The sequence below is a fragment of the Parasteatoda tepidariorum genome, chromosome 4, assembly GCF_043381705.1.
Source record: "Parasteatoda tepidariorum isolate YZ-2023 chromosome 4, CAS_Ptep_4.0, whole genome shotgun sequence".
In the NCBI taxonomy this organism is placed as follows: Eukaryota; Metazoa; Arthropoda; class Arachnida; order Araneae; family Theridiidae; genus Parasteatoda; species Parasteatoda tepidariorum.
Window position 1 is genome coordinate 58,053,397 of NC_092207.1, and position 21,294 is coordinate 58,074,690.

Sequence of the window (21,294 nt, forward strand, 5' to 3'; positions counted from 1 at the left end):
TATTCCACAGCAAAGCTTCTTTAAGTTGAAGATGGAAACATACTGCAATTTTGTTCTATGATGCCAGTTGTTAACTTCTGAAGTTTTTATTAAAATATTTTTATTCTAAGAAGATTGCAGGTGATAAGAACATTGTTGTGAGGGAATGACGCGAAACACTGGGGACAAAGTTTAAAATAGTGCTGTGTTAATATTTTTATCAAAAATTAAATTTAAAATTGATTTTCTGAATTCTATATTTCAGTATTCTGAAATAAAATCACGAATTTGTAAAAAAAAATTTTTTATTTCAGAAACAATTTTTTTTTAAAATCAGCAGTGGGGACAAGTGAGGGAATGACATATTGGTATATTTTAATTATCAAAAAAAACAAAAAATGAAAATTGATAATTTCATTTTTATTCTTTTGTTAGCTTTGTGTATTCTTTTGTTAGCATAGTGGGTTTGACACAATTAAATTATTTTATTTAAATATTTTTAGAGAAAATGGAAGAACATGGTGAAAGTATGAGATCAGACATGAATAAATGTTTTTCATTGAACCCGAAAAATGTGAGTGCTTTATTTTGTTTTTATTGTAATTTTTGTAACATGTTTTAAAAGTGTTATGTTAAAAATGAAAACTAAAACTTTAAAGAGAAAGCATGTTTCAAATGATAGTAAAAGGTATTGATTAAATCAATTGTAATTATATTGTGCACAGTTCAATGATTTGAAAACACTATCATATTAATACATAAGTACCCAAACATGCTTCTACAAAGTCATATTTAGCTTGAACAATTATTTAAAAAAAATCTTTTGAATATTAATTTGACATAAAATACTTTTAAGCACTACGTAACAGGCATTCTATGGATAATATTTATCTTTCTATTTTTAAGTTTTCAATTCCTGCTCGAAAACAATTTATCCCTTTTATCAGAAATTAAATTCGAAGTTTTTTTAATTAAATATCAATAAAATAAATTTTATGCAGGAATATTTTCTCATATATCCCTTATCACATGGGTTTATTTCCAGCTTTCGAAGAACAAGGAATCGGTACTTATTGGCTATGAGCCTAGTTAGGGCAAATAATATTCTCGTTGTTTTACCGTATTAGAAAGTAAAGATTTTCTCACAGTCAAGGATTTTTCTCGCAGTTAACAGTTAGTATATCATATTTTAATGGTTACTTTACTCCTTCGGTTGAATATGACAAAACAACAATTTGGTTGAATTCATTTTTCCCGAGAAAACTGTAGCATTGCATCAGAAAAAATTAATTTAAATTTATATATTTTCGTAAATACATATAATAAAGTAAAAGAATAAGTGTTTTCTTTAAATCTTAATAATATTTAAATCTTAAAAATATAATTTGATATTAAACATTTATTCCTAACTTTACATTAGTCTTTAATTACTTTAAAAGCCTGAAAAAAAAGCCTTTGCAAGCCTGATTTTATAGTAAATTTCAAGAAAAGTGCTATTGATATAGAGAATATATGTACATCTAGATTAATATATTAAGAACAAAATTCTTTTTAAGAAAAATCACTATTTTTTTATTCATAAATTCTAACTGTTTTTAAAATAATCAAATAGATAAATAAAATAAAACTAAAATGAAATGAGTGAGTATACAGTCAAAAACATAAATGTACAGAGATCTTGAATATCTACAAAATAATATTTTTTTATTACTAGCAGCAGCACTTGATGTGTACATCATTTGCTGGAGTGTAAAAACACTCCGCACAGACCCATAAGGAATAACAACAAATAACAGCAAATTAAAAAAATAAAAACATAAAAACATTCGACATGCAGAAATAGTTAGAACAAAGAAGCATTAAATAGAATAACAACAATAGAAATGTAAACAGAAAATCAGTCAGTTAGCAATGCCTGCAACTGTTCCCCAGCATTCCAGTATCTGTCATATATGTTGTCAGTAACTGCGCCAATATAATATAGAGCTGTGGTAGAGGGTGATTGCTTGCAAAGCTTTTCGTCAATGATATAGTTTTTGTAACAATTATATATAATATAATTATAAAGTATTGGTTTCCCTACTAAAAGGAAAGATAAAAATAATTTAACCAGTTCTATAATGGAAAAAGAGTAATTAGTTTAATAAAGATGGATATTGCTAATTTTATTGATTTTTTTACATTAAAAAATTTTCTTACTACATTTCAAAACAAATATTTTCATTAATATATAACTGAATAATATTAACTATTTTACTTTCAGCTTAAAGCTTCTGAAAATAATGGATGATAAAGAATTTCGCGTTTTTTATATTTATTTAAAAACATTTGATGCCTGAAAATTAATAATTATTTTCATTTATTCATTTTCTTTAAAAAATGATATTAAAAATCATTTCATTTTTAGATTCAAGATATTTTACTTCGATGTTATACTAAAACCATTCCAGGAGTGGAAGATGATTTTTCCTTTTTCCAAGAAGCGTGTAAAGACCATACAACTAAATTTCCAGAAGTGATTATAATGTTTTTGTTTTGTTTTGATAGAATTTAAAAAAAAGTCAACTTTGATAAAATATTTATCCTTATTTCCCTTTTCGGTACAAAACTTCCATGCATGAAATTTTAACAACATTTTAGATACACTATTTGTAAAATTATTTTGTTCCGAAATCAGATGATGTTTAAGAAAATTTGAAATCACAATTTTTCATAAAACTTCCGGCATCTTCTGAAGTTTACCAATATTGTTTTACCTAATATTGAAAATCATTTGCTTTACGGGATGAGATTTGCATAACGGGATGGTTTAAAAGTTAATGTTGTCATTAGTCAAGCTTGTTACCTTACTCGATTCTCAGCTGTATCTGAGCTGAGAATTAAATACTGTAAATTTTATGCCGAGATCCTTAACCGAGTATATATATATAATATAATATAATATAATATAATATAATATCGAATTTTATCTTTACATTTACAAAAGAATCATTTCAAAATCATTATTTAGTAACCCACGAAATAATAGATCCTCTTTATATATTTCGATACATAATATTTAGAATGAAGAAAATCGGTCGGTATTCGGCCGATCCCACAGCCGTGCATAAAGTGCAAAAAATTTAAAATCTTTTTATAATGCGTCCTATCAAGAAACTAATTATGGTAAATATGGTACTAATTATGGTAATTGTTTGTGGTTCAGTGCTCTTTCAAAGTCGTTATAGTGATAGTTAGCATATCATCAAAGCAATGGAAAGACACTTTTTTAGGAACCAATTAAATGTTAGACATTTTCACCCTACNAAAATATGTGAACTGTTTGCAATTTCAAATTAATATTGAAATGCACAGGTTTAGAATTTTCTACAGTGAAAAGTTTTCGGAACTTCAGTGTTCAAAAAAGTATACAAAAGCTAGACGTTAAGAACGTATCCAATGAGCGAGCAAAGCGAGCATCGGATTGCAAAGCAATCCGAAATGAACTGCGAAAGCAGTTTTGGGGGTTGGCGAGCTCCAGCGAGCAGGGGGCGAAGCCTCCTAGTTTTATTTCATTTCATGTTGTTCCATTTGTTAATTAACATTTAAACAAAATAAAAATATATGTTGTCTATTTAAAAAAATTGAAACCTGCAAGAATTCAGGTAGGTATGAAAATGGAAAATGAATTGTCTTTTTACTAAAACTAAACTAAAATATTTGCTAAAACTTATATTTTACTGAAACTGTTACTAGTAAGCTATTTTCTTTTGCTAAAATTATTAAAACTGTTTAATAAAATTTTTTTTCAATGTCAAAACAAAGTGAAAAATAATTTATTTTTTATATAATCGTTCCTCGATATCTACTAGCTCCATTCCTATTTTACACATTTAGTCTATAAAAACTTAAGCAAGAATATAATTTGCAATTTGTATTGATAGAATAGCACTTTCTATTATTCAAACACTATTTTTATTTACTCATTTTTAGCTATTTGAATGTTATGGAGAAAATAAGGACATATTGCAGAATGTAAGTATTATGTGTATAAAGCTTAATATAAATTCTAAAAAAATTTGAAAAGTAATTTAATGTAGCTTTTTAATTAGCTTTATGAGGTGTAAAGCTAACTGAGCTTAATATCAGATTATCTTTACCTACAAAATAAAATGGACAAAACCACTTTTTAGACAAATGGCAATAATAATATATAAATGAGTGATTATTCACTTAAAAATGCTTAAAAATAATGAAATGCTTTCAAAATTGAAATTTAAAAGATATTAAAATTGAATATTGCAAGTGTAATTCTAAAAATTAAATTAATTTAAATTTTAAGTTGAGCCAAAAATCTGAGAAATCTTCTGGAGTTAATAAATCTAGTTGAACTAATAAGTTTTTCCTAAGATTCCATGGTAAACAATGTGATTGTTTAAATTTAAATATTTATTTCGCAGTTATATTGATGATAACTTTTGATATTTGATGATATTTATATCTTTAAATCTTATTTGATGATATCTTATCTTATTTGATAAGATTTATAACTTTTGCAAAATGATTTTTTAGTAAGTTTTTTGGATCAGCATATAATAATGGGCCACGAACCCCTACCTCTGTATACGTCAAACGTGGACTGGGATAGCCTGGTAGGTAAAACGTTGGGCCCTTTTTCAAGAGTTCGTGAGTTCAATCCCCACCGGCCGAAGATTCCCCGCGTAGTAAATGGTGACTGGTTTCACGTTAAATACACGTGTCGGGTCACGAAATCCTCCATGTTCTCATAACAAATCACACCACTGAGTGTTCTGAATTGGAGATTGATCGTTCTCCGGTCCAGGTCAAAATAATGATCTGTGGATGGAAAAATGGATGTATGAATGGGTCCGCCTTATAAAAAGGTCGTGACGTGCATGTGACTGCAGTCGTATTATTGGCCATGAAATATTCTTGCCTTCTGCCTTAATTCACAGGATTTCACCACGCAGGCTTGCTGGTATCGACAAGTAGCATTAGAAACAACAACGACAAACGTAAAGACATTTCAATCTACAGAACTATTTTACTTAAATCAGTATATCAGTGTTTATATGCATTTTATTACTCGAATTATCTGATTTAAAAGTGTTTGCAGCAATAAATTTTGCTTTAAGTCTTGAAGTTGACAATTTTAAAAATAAATTAGTGTTAAACGAATTTCCAATTGGTTTTATTAAGCACTTGTTTGCTCAACTTAAAATATAAATCGTTTTAGTTTTTAAGTTTACATTTGCATTATTAGTATTTGTACTGCCCACAATAACTAAACTGTAACCGACATTAATATCTTTTTGAGACAAATCATTTTCAAGTAACACAGTAAATCATTCTCTATGTTTAAATATATGGGAGAAAGTGGAGTAAAATCTGGTATCTTGGTTTTAGTGAAATTATTTCTGTTAGCGGTTAAATTCTGAATTACACTTTACTAGTCAAGAAGAAGGATCTACTATACTGGCGTGTTGTTGATCAACTTGTGACATCCATGTAGATAAGTTAGTTTTACTAAGTCAATTCTCTAATATTTTCCTGCCTTTAAGATAAAAATGTTTATTGGTCATTACAGTTATAAAAATTACTTTATAACAGTAATGCTTATTCCAGCATATAAATACGTTTACTGAATATTCATATCCTAACAAAGAATAAGAATTTAGCCCAATAAGTAGCCATGTTCTGTTCTTTTTTTCGATAGTCTAACTCTTCGTGCCGGTTTTACCCGGCACGGAGCCCCACTCCCATGATATGTGCCTATACTGGGACAACGAAAGCTGCAGTGCAGTGGAAGAAGATATCTATATCCATGCTTATTAAAAACTTTTATGGGCCCTTGGACAAAATGTATTGCTCACATCATTAACCTCATCCATCCTTATAGCACAGAAAGCCTTATTTTCTTATTTGGTAGAATATAATTTTTAAATAATCGTTTTTCTTTAAATAATTAAAATATTCTTAATAATTTATTACATTGAATGTTTTCTTTCAGACTAATAGAACTGATGCATTGGTAAGTATTTGTTTGAAATAAAAACACAGTCTGTGATGGTAAGGAAAGCTGATTTTTAAATTTTTCAATTTAGGAAAGACTAAGCATTTCTTGTTGTCCCGAGTTACATATACAATCTTTTGTAAGGAAGGATTATTGTTGTTTGATTTAAAAATATAGTTCCTAAATCCTATTGTGTCATTTAGGTAGATAAACTGTTTGTCTTTTATAAAATGCCATAAAAATCAATTATTATTAAGTATAATTTTAATTATATAATTATATTTATTATATAATTATTAAGTTTCGATAGTTTTTTTCTTGTTCACGATTTCAACGCTTAGAATATTTTCGCCTACAATTAATACGATTTGTGGTTTTGTTTTCTCTTTTTCGTTGAAAAAGCGATAAATAAAAAATTAAATCTTTGTTCAATGTGATCTAATTTTTGTATCAACTATATTGCACATCGTTATTTAGCAGGCTTTAACCTTTATTTATAGCACTTCCGAAAATTAGCAGAGTTCAAAACAGGCTCTGATCATGATGGATTTTTATTTTTGAATTGTTGAATGGTATATATGGAATTGAATTTTCAGTTTTAGTAACGTCTAAAACTTTTTGAATCCCCATTCTTCTTGCGGGTTGAAAAAAAATTCTTATTTATAAGTCCAGTGCAACTCTACGAAATCAAGCACAAAACTGAAAGACATATGCCAATGCAATTAAGCAAGATAAAATAATTCCATTTTTCTTATTTACTATATTCAATTTCTCTTTATTTACTTGTTTCTACTCTTAGTGACTTTACGTTATTCAGTTAAGTAGAACACGTTTTTAGTAGCTCATACCATCAAATAAAAAGTTTATTTAGTGTAATTAGGTATAATGCTGTTGCTCAAGTCTAACTCATGATATTCAAAATTTACCTCAATCAATAGTTTTTCTTTTGGTAACCATCCTTCTCGAGGAATTAAAAGAACCTTATTTCCACATTATCTATATTCAAACTTCACAGCTTTAGCGCAGTTTCAATAGGTATTCAGTATACTGATATATTTACTTTTTACCAACATTAGAATGTTTGGTATCTATTAAAAACTGCACCAATTACTACAATATTAGTAGTGCCTATTACCAAAATTAATTATTCATCATTGGTGTCAATAATAGCATACGATTTTTTAAGATTTCTCTAAATGAATAAGTACATTTTCTCTACTATAACTGCTTTTTGGAGCATAACTTGTTTTTTATTTCCAAAATATCTATTATCAAAATTTTAAATCCAAAGGTATGGTAATTTTTTACGTTTTTCCTATGCGAGTTAATATAATTTCCTCGCTAATTTTGTTTTTCAGTGCATAATTTCTTTTCGCTTCAAACACCATCGAGTTTAAATTTCGCTTCTTTGAAACTCATTTTAAATTCAAAATTACATAAAAAAATGAGACTTTGATGGAAGTTTGGTCCATTTTATTTATTTAAATTATTTGATGGTAGTGGTGCCAGTTTGTATAATGGAGGTAAATTCATTGCATTTTTGTGAAGATTTTGGTTAAAGTAGAATGTTTTTTGGAACATTGCACTTCTTTCGACATAGGGATTAATTTTAAAGTATTTATAATTTTTTTTTTCAAAAATAGAATTGTTGATTTATTTTTAGTAATATTATTATTAGATACATCATGCCCAAAATAAAAAGTGTTCCCTTATAGAGAAAAAGAGATGTATATTTCTTATATGAAGATTTTTGTTGAGTTCATTAACGGTCGGACGGAGGAGTAATTGAATGAAAGTAATTGAATTATTCCCAACAGATATTTAGGAGCATGGGACGAGATCAATAGTTGGCGATTTATCGAAAGATAAAATAGCCAAAAAAGAAGCCAAAGCCCCGTGATTATTATTAAATTTGAAATGATTGGGGCTATAGCTTAATATCCAAAAAGACTGTGAGAATTATTAAAACCCTGTAGCTGAAACATTTTTGTGGTAAGAGAAATAAAGTTACACGAGGTAAAAAGAATTAAAAATAGATTTTATTCAATTCAATGCGATAGTGAATAAAGGATTTTTACATTTGTATTGATTTAAAAAAGTTGGCCGTTACATTGATTGTTAAGAAGAAGAGAGTAAAATATTTATATTTGCTTTTTACAGAATGTAATAAAAACTAAATAGTTTGTTTAATTTAATTAAAATTAGATTAAGAATTATTGAAAAAATTTAAATAAAATGAATTTAAGAAGTTGACGAAATTTTAAAAGTTAGGAAATATGTAATGCCTATTATAGCACCACAGAGATAATTTAAGGAATTCAATTTTGGTGACCTGGCCCAGCTATGCTATAACGTTCACATTGATCACTGAGTTTATTTGATATTGAAATTTAAAAAAAAATATTTATTATATATAAGTATCAAAGAAAGAGAAATAATCTCTTTGAGAGTAAAGGATAATACAAATTTGCAGGCATCACTGATATTGTCCTTAAAATATTAGGAAAAAAAACGGAATTGTCGAAAGTTTAATTTATATCACTAGCACTTGAGAAAACCAGTTACAAAATTCTATTTTTCAATCGTATCTCCCAAACAATATGTAATTGAAACTTTTGAACGATTTAAATCAAAAGTTCAGGAAGTTAAAATGACACTGTTTTCCAGATGGTTTAAATGTGAGGATGCCTACATAAATGGTGGTAGAGTTTAAAGAGGAGCAGACAGACACACACACATTTGCGCAAACTCTTCTTTTTATTACTATAAGATGATTCAATGATCAACAACAGTAAAAAAAAAATTAATAAACCACTTGGAAAAATTCATTGTTCAATAACTCAGATTAGCACATGTGTATTTTTATTTTTGAAAAATCTTTATTTCAGGATTGTGAAATAGCTATGTCTAAGAACTATGATTTAGATATGTTTGTACCAATGGATGAAGAACCAAAATCTGAATAGAAACTTAATTGTGCATTTTTTTCATCAATAAAATAAAAACCTTTCTTTTTCAAGAGAAAATGTGTACTGTTTGCACTCTTTGCTCACGTATGAAAATGTCTCTTTTAGTTCAATCATTCTTACAATCTAACTTTAACTTTCAAAAGGTTCACGAGAAAATAGATTAATGTAGTACGCGTATAAAATACTAATGACTAGTACGGTGCAATGCAAGACTAACGTGCCGCATGTTCGAATCAATATGATTCGGTTAATTCAGTTTAGTATGTTTACTAAAATGGGTCAAAAAAGTCTAAATCTTTCAGCGACAAAGCTACAATATGATTCATCTTATAAATGTGAATTAATATCTTTCGTCTCTTGAATGGGTCAAAAATTGTGAAAGTTGGACTGAAAATTGTAGATTTTATTGATCGACTTGCGATAGCACTTAATTGCTATCATTTCTTCAGACGTGGACGAAATTTTTGAATTATAACTTAATACCTTCAGAATTGAATCAAAACTTCGGTGCCGACTAGGTAGCAAAAAGTAATTGAGTTACTTACAAAGCTAATATTTTCGCTCTTAAATTTTGAACAGGTATATTTTTTTAAACTAATGGTAAATTCAAAGCACTATTGAAAGCTGGTTAACGAAATCTATAATTTCTTTTTTTATAATTTTTCTTAGTGCTAAGCATTTTTAGTAAAATATTTACATTATTTGACTAATGCAGGAGACAAAAAATTTCATTACTGAGTTGCAAGCTGTTGGCAGTTAAAAAATTTTCCGTTACCCAGTAAAAGATTTCAGACTAGTTGAATATTCATTCTCTGGAACGGGGCGAAAAAATTCGATTAACCGGTATTAATCAACAATACCGGTTTATTGATCAATGAGCACAAAACAAGAAGATACATACAAAATTAATTAATAAACTAAATCTATTTTTAAAATTTATTTTAAAGATAGATATCAATTTATTTTTAAAATTTATAATAGTTTGTTATCGTTACTTACGTTAGTACGCACTCTACGTAATTATATTAGGAAAAACACATTTTGAAAAGTTCTTTCTATCAACAGAAATGAAGATCAACTGTATTCAGTATAATTAAACATTATTCTGTAGCTCTAGGTCAATGCATGATAGTCGAAATTTATTACAATCTAGCAATTTTTTTCTGTACTTATTCCTTTCGAGAAAAAATATATTTCCATAATATATATATAATATATATAATAATATATAAAAATATATTTCCGCATTACCTTACAGTAGGTATTTTGGTACCTACTATTGGTATTAAATAAATTACCATCAGTCCCTATTGCCAAAATTAGTTAACTATTGTTGGTGTCACAATTACTTCAAAAATGGGGTTCAACAAGCTCCAAAATTTCTAACATTGTGTAATTATTGCAAAAGTATGATTTCACGAGCTCTAAAAATTCTTACAATGTTGTATCATTATTTCAATAATATGGTTCAACAAGCTCCAAAATTTCTAATATTGTGTAATTATTCAAAAAGTATGATTTAACGAGCTCCAAAGGATCTTAAAATATTGTACATTTATTTCAAAAATATGGTTCAAGAAGCTCCAAAATTTCTAAGATTGTTGCACAATTATTTCAATAGTCTGGTTCAACAAACTCTAAAATGTTTAACAATGTTGTGTAATTATTACAAAAGTATTGTTCAACAAGCTCTAAAATTTCTAACAATGTTGTACATTTTTTTCGTAAGTATGGTTCAACGAATTCCGAAACGAAGTTCTTGCACATTTCGCACCAGAGTAGAACACATTACTTTAACCACCCAATCAAGGGTTGTCATAGAGCCAAGAACTTTTGATGTGAAGCGAGTACTGCAGCACTCCCAGCTAACACACCCTGAGAAATTATTAATTCTTCAGTTAAGCCGAAATTAAGGATGTTAGTAGTTGGTCGGTATTGTGGCACTAGAAGGAAATGTACAACCAATATCCGTCAAAACTGAGTGAAATAAATTGCTTTACTTTTAAAAAAATGGAGATCAGCATAAATCTTCTTTGATTTTCTACTACAGTAAAACTTCTTTCAAAAGTGCGACGTGTTAGCATATTTTTTTCTTTTTGCTCACTGTATAAGGTATAGTTCGAATAATTTAGTTTAGTATGTTAACTAAAATAAATCAAAAAAGAGAATTTATTTCAAAAGTATGGTTAAACGAGCTTCAAAATTTCTAACAATGAAAGTATGGTTCAATGAGCTAAGACATTTCTAATATTGTTGTACAAGTCTGGTTCAATTAACTCCAAAAAGTTTAACAATTATTTCGAAAATATCGTTCAACAATCTCTAAATTTTTCTAATATTGTTGTTCAAGTATTTAAAAAGTGTGTAACTAACCATACTACGTTTGGTTTACATTAGGATACATTTGGTTTTCTAATATTGATTATTATGATTCTTTTAACGTAACTCAAGTAAAAAGCATATTTTGCTATATTCCATGCTCAATAATTAAAAAAAACAAATATTTGTCACCGTTAAAAAAAAACAAATAATTGTGTATTTTCTCTTTTCATTGAGAGGTAGTACTAGTAGTAGTTAATTTGCATCGTACACGGTCTGGGAAACATTCGCCCTTGAGCAACGGTCTGGGAAACGTTCTTGAGAACGATCCGAAGACATGCCATTACAAGTTTGATCCTCTGCAGAGGGGATTGCACCCTTGCTTTGGTAGTCCGACGAACTGCGAGCGAAGTTAAGCACTTTACGATATCACGTGACAGACTTCACCTTATAACATAAAGCCACCGAAGGAGAACAAATAGTATTATATGAAATAATTGGAATTTTTTAATCATTAGTAATTGTATTGGTGTCTTTCAGTTTTGTACAGTGTTTCAAGGAATTGATCTATTCCGATTATTTGATTAGCTTTTTTCCTTCCATACGAAGGAATAGTATTTAGCTAGTCTATAATAATAATAATAATAATAATAATAATAAGAGTTTGTGCATGCGTGTGTATCTTTCTTATAATTCATGAACCAATTGTTGCAGGGTTCTGAAATTGTGATAGTGCTTTAAGGAGGAAATTTTAATCCCAGATTATCAAACCCCTAACGAACCGAATTTTTTTTAATTCGTTCGGTTCATTCGATAGATGTTTAATTTCTCGTTCGAAATTTCCAATTCGATTTTTACAAGATACTTTCATTTAAATAGTTTTCTAAAATTTTAAATTGTGCTTTTATTAGTTTATTAAAGTTACATTATTTTGAACTTGCTAATACACTAAAAAAATTCCGGCAAAAAGTACCGGCACTCAGGACTTTTTACCGTAAAATCCATTTTTAGTGGAACATTATATGGAACAAAATTTCTGATATGCCATAATTTCTACGCTAATATTTGTTTAATTAGGGGGATTCGGTGATTTTACAGTAATTATTATTGTAAAAATAACGGTAAATCAGATATTTTGTCCCATATAATGTTCTGTAAAAAGGGATTTTACGGTAAAAAGTTCTAATTTTTTGAATACGTAATTTTTACAGTGATTATTACGGTAAAATCGCTGAAATAATTAAATAATTATTACTGTAAAAATTATGTTAAATTATTATAAAAATGACTTAAACTATGACAATAATAAATATATCGGCAAAAGTACTGTTGAATTATTATAATTTTTTACGGTAAGAGTGCATTTTACGGTTGATGCACCCAAAGTGCTGGTAATTTATGTCATAATTTAATCCGGAATTTTTACAGTGTAAACAGCAATTTTTTAAGCTCAATTCAAATTATAAATTATTTTATAATTATTTTTAAATTGCGCATTATAAAACTGAAAAGCAGTTTGATGCTCTAAAGTATTTGTTCCAAAACATGCAAGCAACATTTTGTAAACTGATTGTTAAAAAAACACACATGAATTAAATTTTAAGCCATGTTTTCAATTTAAAATAAATGATAAAATTACGCTGATCGGAATATCACAATTTAGTTTTACGGTTTGAAATACTTCCAAATTTTTCTGGTTATTTTTTCACTTGTACCACTGTGTAAGGAAAGTGTACGGTTGATTTTAGCTAGATGTAAAACGGCCTACTCATGGACATGATAAAGGAAATAAAAAGCAATCGGAAAACCTATTATTTAAGTTTGCTGATCAGCAGATGCGTAATTCAGCATAAAAGTACTCGTGATGATCTGTAGTCACGAAAATAAAAACATAATGCAATATTTGGTGCCAAACTTTTAGTCACAAAGGATTTCACAAGTGAAAGGAATTTTTCTTTCAAAATACAATAACGAAATACATTTTAGCAATTCTTGTTTGTTACATTAATTATCATATACGTAATATACTCTACACCTGGTAGTTTGTTGCTTCTGTACTTTTAAGGTAATTGTTCTTTTTATATACCACGTATTATAACAAGAAATGAATAGTAATATGAATGAATAGTAAGAATGATAATGAATAGTATCGATTTAAAAAAATGAGTCGTGAATTATAAAATTTTAAGATATGAGTCGTGAATTATAAAATTTTAAGAAATTATTCTGAAATTGTAATATTTTAACACTTTGCTGCTGATGAACCTGTAGTCCCCCTTTTAAATTTTTTTTTTGATGTTCTTATAACAAGTGAAAAAAAATATTTTGGTATTTTTTAATTATAAAAAAACAGTATAATAATTGCGAAAAAAATGTGTTAAATTATCAGAATTATATTTATACTAAAATATAAAATAAATGAATTTGAATTGTTTTTATTTATATTCAAAAATTTATCAATCATTGATTTTGTAAATTAAGGAAGTTATATAATGAATAACTGTTTCTGCTAGATCTAAATAATAGCAAATAAGCGCAAATTTGAACATTTATTGATTGCAAGTGAACCGCATTTGAAAGATTTTATCTCTAAAGCAGAAAAAGACACAGCTGTTTCATGCCATATTTCGTATCATAAATTATTAAAAAGCTAAATAGCAAATTTTTTACTTATTTTGTCCTAAATTAATATGAAATAATAGGAAAAAAAGTCTGAAAAATATGTTTCATAAAACTTCTGCGTCTAAGGGTTAAGAAATAAAATCATGAATTCACCTTAAAGAAATGAATCCTTAAAATTCAATATGCACAAGTAGAAATAATACTATTTGTGCAGGCTGAATTTTGCATAAATTCAATATTATAATTCAATATGCACAAGTAGGGAAGGCAAGCAATGATTCGGCAGTTATAATATTTTACTAATTATATAATTTAACTAATTTAAGAATAAAATCACCCTCCATATTCGATTTAAAACTTAAAATTAATGTCAAAACATGCATTTGAAAAGAAAAAATAAGAAATTTCATAAAATTTTAATAGTAAATGGTGTTCTCTAAAAAGGTAGTATCTTTATTTTTTTCATATAAAAGCTTTTACCTCTTTGAAATTCTATCCTACAATGCCCGTACCTTAAAAGAATATGAAATCTTATTTTTGGATCTGTGAAATGATATGCTTTTGTTGTTAAAAAAGTATATTTTCTGAGTAAATACCAAATTATTTTTTAAAATTATGTGAAATAAAATTGTTGAAATAATCTAACGTTATTTACGATAATTTTGCTACGATAAATTCATAAAACATATTCTATTTCTCAGCTTACTAGTTTTGTTTCTATGTATAATTACAATACACAAAACACATGCACAAATAATTCTGTTAAAATTACCATTATGCATGGTAATGACATTTCTGGTGAAAAGAAACAACAACATAATTCTAGTTAATGCAAGCAAAATAAGCAATATTTATACCACTCATTTGATTCTCATTATCACGCATTTAGTTAAAAATACCAAACTGAAAAGGAAATTTAACGGCATAAATTATTTATTTACGTTATGCTCTAGGATAGCATGAAAAAATTGGCAAATTTTACCACATTTTCTAAATTTTAACAAATATTATAAAACCATAATTTATTTTTAGATTTATCAGAACCATTACCAAACCGCTTCGGTAAAAACTACTGACCTTTTTAGTATTTCCATAGAACCAGGTAAATTTTATCAAATTTTTGGTAGTTTCAACTATATTTATTATTATATATTTTACTAATATTTATTAACTATTACTAAGCTTTATGGTGCTTCCCTAGAGTTAGAAACACGTGAAATGTTGCTACATTCTGGTAGTTCAGTGCATATTTTTTTTTTATCTTAGTGCAGAATTAGTGCGTTCATTTCTCCTGGCTATTTTGAAAATATGCGAATATTATTAAAATCAATACAAATATGTATTGATGCTTTGAATTACAGAATGATAGAGACTTCTAAAATTTTCTGTGATCTATATGAGAAACTGGATGATTTTCATTTACAAAGATTCACTTTTTTACTCATATCATCAACGGATTACTCAGATAATTTAAAAAAAAATTTAAATATATATCACACCCCGGCAAGAAAAGTGCCATAATCCTAAAATTTACCATTTGAGGAAAATCAACTTAAAGAATACTATAACCCTTATTCTGAATTCTACACAAAACTGTCATAACTGCCCTCAGCTGGATAAATTGCGAGCTAAAGATGTGACACTTTTTGAGCTTGATGGGGCACTTCATACATATTTTTTATTGACATAAACTTAAAATTGCTGCTTTTTGACTTGTGTCACTTTTCTTGCCGGGGTGCGATATTATCTTTTGCAGCAAAAATGCCATGCAGTTTATAAAAAAAAACAATCGATGGAAATATTTTAGTTGCAATGGACAGCCATGCAACAGTTTTTGTAGTCAGCAGCGTCACATTTTGATAATTAAGTTCGAATTTACATTAAGAAAATAGATTTAGAATTACAATAAAAACTTGATAGAAGAACGGAAAGACTGTCATCAGGAGGCATACCTTTACGACATATACATTTCCAAATAAAGAATAATTTATTTTAAGATAAAAATTACTCTTTATAATGAGTTGATGTCTCGAAAAAAAAATATAAAATACCGTAATAAGAAAGAAAAGACGCAAAAACAAGCTTGCAGCATAAAACAAAATAAAAATAAAAATTGCGTTACAATTGAATAGACAAGTGTAAAAGTTAACAAAACATGTTCAGCTGACGCATGTTCAGCTCTTTTTTTACTGAATATTTCAAATTTATTAAAGAAATAATACAATATCACAACTGTTATTGATATTTTTTTCTTCACTTCATACAAAGGGTTTTCTGACGAAATTTACATCATAAAGTCTTTAATTTTAAATCATATTCTTACTTTTTTTAGAAATGAGATTATTTTTACGAAATCTCAATTGAATTTGCCAGTTTGTAAAACATATTTTTTAAAAGTTGTAGCTTAAACTATTTCTAACTTAGCAATTAACATTCATTAATTGTATTTTAAAATTATATAATAAAAAATACTGCATAGACTACATAATTGCAAAGTTAAATTTACATTTGAATATAGTTGAAAATTTACCTTATTTTTTTTCTTTTAAGATATAACTATGTTATTCATTTTCAAAAATAGTAAAATGCAATTATATTTCAAATTTTCTAAATTGTTATTTATTTATATACTTGAGAGAATAAAAACAATTTATAAATCTTCAAATTACTTACTTGCAAAAAATGTTTTACTTCTTTTTCACTGAAATTAAATAGAAAAATACTTACGTAACTTTATTTTTTTAGACTCTGAATTTATACTTACAAAATACTTGAAACAAAATCCAAAGACACCTGTAGATGTATTTTCAGGGAGAGAAACAAGTGAAGCCTTAATTAATTATATTTTCGCTGATAGGAGATTATGCATTTCGAATATAGTAAGAACAAACATGACACTATAGGTAAACGTCTTAATTGGAACTATTTTTAAAAAAAGAGATGAAATCGCACATGTTTTCACAAGACCTTTTAGATGAAAGTTTAAGCAATATCCTTTCTACATTGGTGGGGAATTTCTATCGTAATGTCAATGTTATTCAGATTTAAGTTAAAGAACTTTTTACGATTATAATTATTTTACAATTATATTATTTCAAATATAATAAAAATAAAAAACGCATGCACTTTTTGTCTCAAATTTCAAATGAATAATCATATAAAAATTTCCAAAATTAAAATAATAAGCACATTGTTGACAGTAAAAATACTCTCAAGTTTGAGGGAGACTTTAAAAACTTTAAAAGAAAATTGCTTCCGATATCATACTGAAAGATCAAAGATAACCAAATTTTAAATATATTCAACTTTGTTCATGACACTTAAGCACTATCTACTATAAAGATTTTCTAATGTTACATTTTATAAAATTTCATCAATGCAAATATCATACCTGACAAATCACATTTTTTTAAATTTAGAAGATTTATTACAAGGTTATGGAAGAGATACTCACTACAGTAATTTCGGAAAAGAAGTCTATGATCAACATTACAAGTTCACAGCATAATAATATTATTTAAAAATAAAACACACTATAAAATAAACTTTATCCAATTCTAAATGTAATACATTTATTTATTTAAAATTAACGTTGATACCCGTTTGGTGAAGCATAAGTTAAAAATTCATAATTGTTATTAAATAAAATAATTTTTCTTCATGACTTTCGGACTATTTGATACAGTCTTAAAATTATTTTTCCAAACAGCCATTAAATCCTTTTATAAAATTTTCATGAAACGTTCGGTTGCAGTTAATAATGTGTGTACCACACAAAACAGGGATGAATCTCACAGGTTACTGTCTTTCTTCAACACCAAAATCAACATGAGGACTTTCCACCATGGTATATTTAAATTGGACCTTGCTGAATATCTACACTGGTTGCTTCATTTGCTGTAAGGATCAAACTTAGAACTCCCAAGTTTCCATCAAAGTGTGCGATTTTCATTTGCACAGTAGCTAGCAGAGCTTCTTTAAATCAAATCGGCTCTGAGTTCCTGAATTCGAAAACGAACACTTTCTTCAGAGTATATTTTCTTGAAAATGAAGAGCTACAGCTGAAATTATAAAAGAAAATAAATCAAACTTTACAATGAAAGAAACCAAATTCAAAACTTTTAAACATTGAATATCTATTTAAAACTTAAATTATTGAATTTTGAAATGTTTTTAGAAAATTTGAATACCCTTTACAATGAAATTCAATCGGTAAATTCAGGTATCGATATCTAATTGTAACAGAAGAAGCAAAAAAAAGAGAAGAAAAATTAAACAGATTAACTAAAAGAGTTTAGCTCATAAACACTCCCAGGCAAACTATCACATATTTTTTAAAGAAAAATTTCAAAGTGCAAAACCTTTTAACCCCTTTTATTAGATCCGAAACTCCCGATGCGACAAGTCAACAAGTGGCGAAAAGTGTTACAACTGCTTATTTTCTTTCATTGCTTTTTGAAAAAATCATTTGATGTTCAAGTACGTCAATATTAAGAGATACTCTGGAAACTGAGAATCCATTAATTCAAGGTTGAAAAAATTATGTAGAAAATGAATTCTTTAATAATTCACCTATTCCAAAATTAGAAAAATTAAATGTATTTTGCTCCCCCACCCCAAAAAAAAAATATTTTTACATAACGTTCTTTAAAAGTCAGTATGCTTAACTAAATTTTGTCACATATTTATAATTTTTATTATTTAATTCAGGTCAACATTTTAGTTGAAATGAACATTCAGGCATATTCTGATACAAAAATATATCAAATTCAAAGCTTTTAATTTTAATACATTGTACAAACTTACATGAAGCCAAAAGGAAATTTTCAAATTTTTTTTAAACGTCCTAAATAAAAATTGTACCGACTATCCTCTATTCCTCTTCATTCCCCACAAACACCATTTCAAATAGATCATAATATTGCTTATTTTTAATTATTTACAAATTTATGTAAATAATGATGTATCAGAAACATGCACATCAGTTTATATTCAAGAAATTTAAATAAATATGTTTAATTCATTGTTGTACAATATTTTAAACATGAAAATTTAATTCGGTGCTTGTATTAAACTTTAAACGTTCTACAATCTATAGGTTTTAACTGAGCTAAAAGTGGCAGATTATTAATTTTCAAATGTTTAATCAAGGCAAATTTGTTAACAGACAATAATTTTTAATATTTTTAATTGTTGCAGAAGTTTTCTGTCACAGACAAACAGCTAAGTAAATGTTGTTTTGCAAGTATATTCTGAACTAATTACAGTTTATAGTTAGACAATACATTTTAACAGAGAAGTCAAATATACGCTAGAACTACTCATAGTAAATAATGATCATAATTCACACTATTTACTTTATTAGATGTATGATCGCTAAATTAATTCTTAAAAGTTTTGATTAAGCGATTAAGATTATTAAGTAATACATTGAACGTAGTTCAACTCCTTTGAAACATCGCGGTTAATATTACTTTTCTAGTTGATTTTTAACTAAAGATAAAACGCAACCTACTATAATATTTTAATGTTTCATTCATTAAAATACAATGATACTTTAACGTAATTACATAATTACGTAATTACATTAGCAAAATTTATAAAGTTTACTAAAAATTACTAAATTATAAATACCTTAAGAGGTTGAAACGATTGAATAGTTGACGGACGACTGAAAACAATATGGCGTTGTAAACAATCATGAAGACGTTACAACTCAACAGTTGATGAAATGTTTCGAGTTGTATCGTTCGCGAACAGAATTTATTTCCCCTAATATTAATTTGCGTTTTCTGGCATAAAATTGCATTTGCTAAAAATGATATTTTAAGTAATATTTAATTTATTGTTTTCTTTCATAAATGAATTTTAATTTATTAATAATATGGGATAGCCTTTTACAAAAGAGTGGCGCTAGACCAAAAATAATGAAATAGATGATAATTTTAGAGGTTCGAATGTTAGATTGAATACTATTTAATGTTATATAATATTAGCTCTTATATTAATAGATAGGATTCTGGAGTCTTGCGTTTTCTAGCACGACAGTGTTATATTGGATCTTTCGAATATTAGATAATATCTTTTTGCTACCTGGGGTGCGTATACACTTTAGCCTTCATTTATACATTCTTTCATAATTACAAAGCATTCAGGGGGCTGTATATAGACCAGGGGACTGTATATAGTTACGACTGTATATAGTCCAGAGCCCTTATTCATATTTACTAAAATAAAAATACTGTTTATTACACAAAGCAACTAAAATCAAAAGTGAAAATTATTTTATAAAGACTATTATATTAGAATTTTACTTAATAAATTAATTGATCAAAAATAAAAGGTCATGCATCCAAACTTATACTGTCTAGTGGCTGAAAATTCTTATGATATCACAATTTGCTGAAAGAGTTAAAATATTAGTTTTGTTAAAAAATTATTCATTTGAATGACTTTGTTTAGTTAAAATTTCAAAATCATCAAAATTAATCACCAAAAGGTCATCATTATATAACATTATATAGCATTAGTTAACATCATTAGATAAGATAAACCTGAGAAATGCGAAATTTGTAGAAATATTAAGATTATCAAATGATTTAACAGAGAGAAAAGGAAAAATATTACTAACATAAGTACTAAATTTGTTGCTTATAGAGATACCGTAATTTGTTTGTCATTAAAAATAAAATTGTCTATTTATGTTAATATGAACGAGAAATTTCCATTTTTTTCATTAATGATACCATTGAGGTTAAGTAGGCTGAGAATTTTAAGAAAGTATAAGTTAGGTATAAGGGAGGCATATAATTTTTCGAAATCAAAACAGTTAACAGAATCAATTTTATTTAAAGATATTAATGTTTTAAGGACTTGTGTACTATTGCTGATAATCCAATTCGGGTGATTATTATATTTAGTATGTTTTCTAATTTTATCGAATGCACATTTAGAAATATTTTTAGAGTAAATGTCAATTTTTTTTCCTCGTTACTTTCTACGCCATCAGCAAGAAACTTAGTTGCGTTTCTATGGAATTTTGGATAAGCAAAAAGAAAAGGTTTACATTATTTCGTTTAATTTTAGTTATTTTACAGAAAACGTTAATTTTTTTAATGATAATATCTAGATTGGTTTTAAGGTTTCTGTATGTAATCTGCTATTTAGTTCATCGGAAGGAAGATGTTTGCAAAAAAGTTTTCAAGTAATAGCAAAATTATATCTTGTTTTATCGATAGTGGCAATACAGAAAGTGTTTTGATTTTTTTTTCATTTGTTGTTTCAGCTTAGAGTTAAAATGTAAATTTCTATAAAAATTAATTTATTCCATTTCATGGTAAATTTAAAAATCATTAATAATAATTTGTCTCCATTATCTTCACTATATATATA

At 27.1% G+C, this 21,294-nt stretch overlaps 2 protein-coding genes across 5 annotated transcripts in view; both read left to right on the plus strand.

Moving 5' to 3' along the window:
- LOC107442347 (uncharacterized) overlaps positions 1 to 9,018 on the plus strand; it is a 15,089-nt gene extending 6,071 nt beyond the window's left edge. The window contains exons 3-7 of the mRNA XM_016055897.3: positions 483 to 553; positions 2,387 to 2,494; positions 3,952 to 3,993; positions 5,990 to 6,010; positions 8,881 to 9,018. Coding sequence (XP_015911383.1) covers positions 483 to 553; positions 2,387 to 2,494; positions 3,952 to 3,993; positions 5,990 to 6,010; positions 8,881 to 8,958 — 320 coding nt within the window. The 3' untranslated portion in view covers positions 8,959 to 9,018. The remainder of the gene's footprint in view (positions 1 to 482; positions 554 to 2,386; positions 2,495 to 3,951; positions 3,994 to 5,989; positions 6,011 to 8,880) is intronic.
- A 4,149-nt stretch (positions 9,019 to 13,167) lies between these two features.
- LOC107442341 (uncharacterized) overlaps positions 13,168 to 21,294 on the plus strand; it is a 20,641-nt gene continuing 12,514 nt past the window's right edge. Inside the window, exons 1-3 of one of the 4 annotated variants that reach the window (XM_043053100.2) lie at positions 13,168 to 13,345; positions 14,935 to 15,004; positions 19,914 to 20,000. The gene's annotated coding sequence lies outside the window, so the exon portion shown is untranslated. The remainder of the gene's footprint in view (positions 13,346 to 14,934; positions 15,005 to 19,913; positions 20,001 to 21,294) is intronic. The other 3 variants (XM_016055887.3, XM_016055889.3, XM_016055886.3) reach the window with 3 other exon arrangements.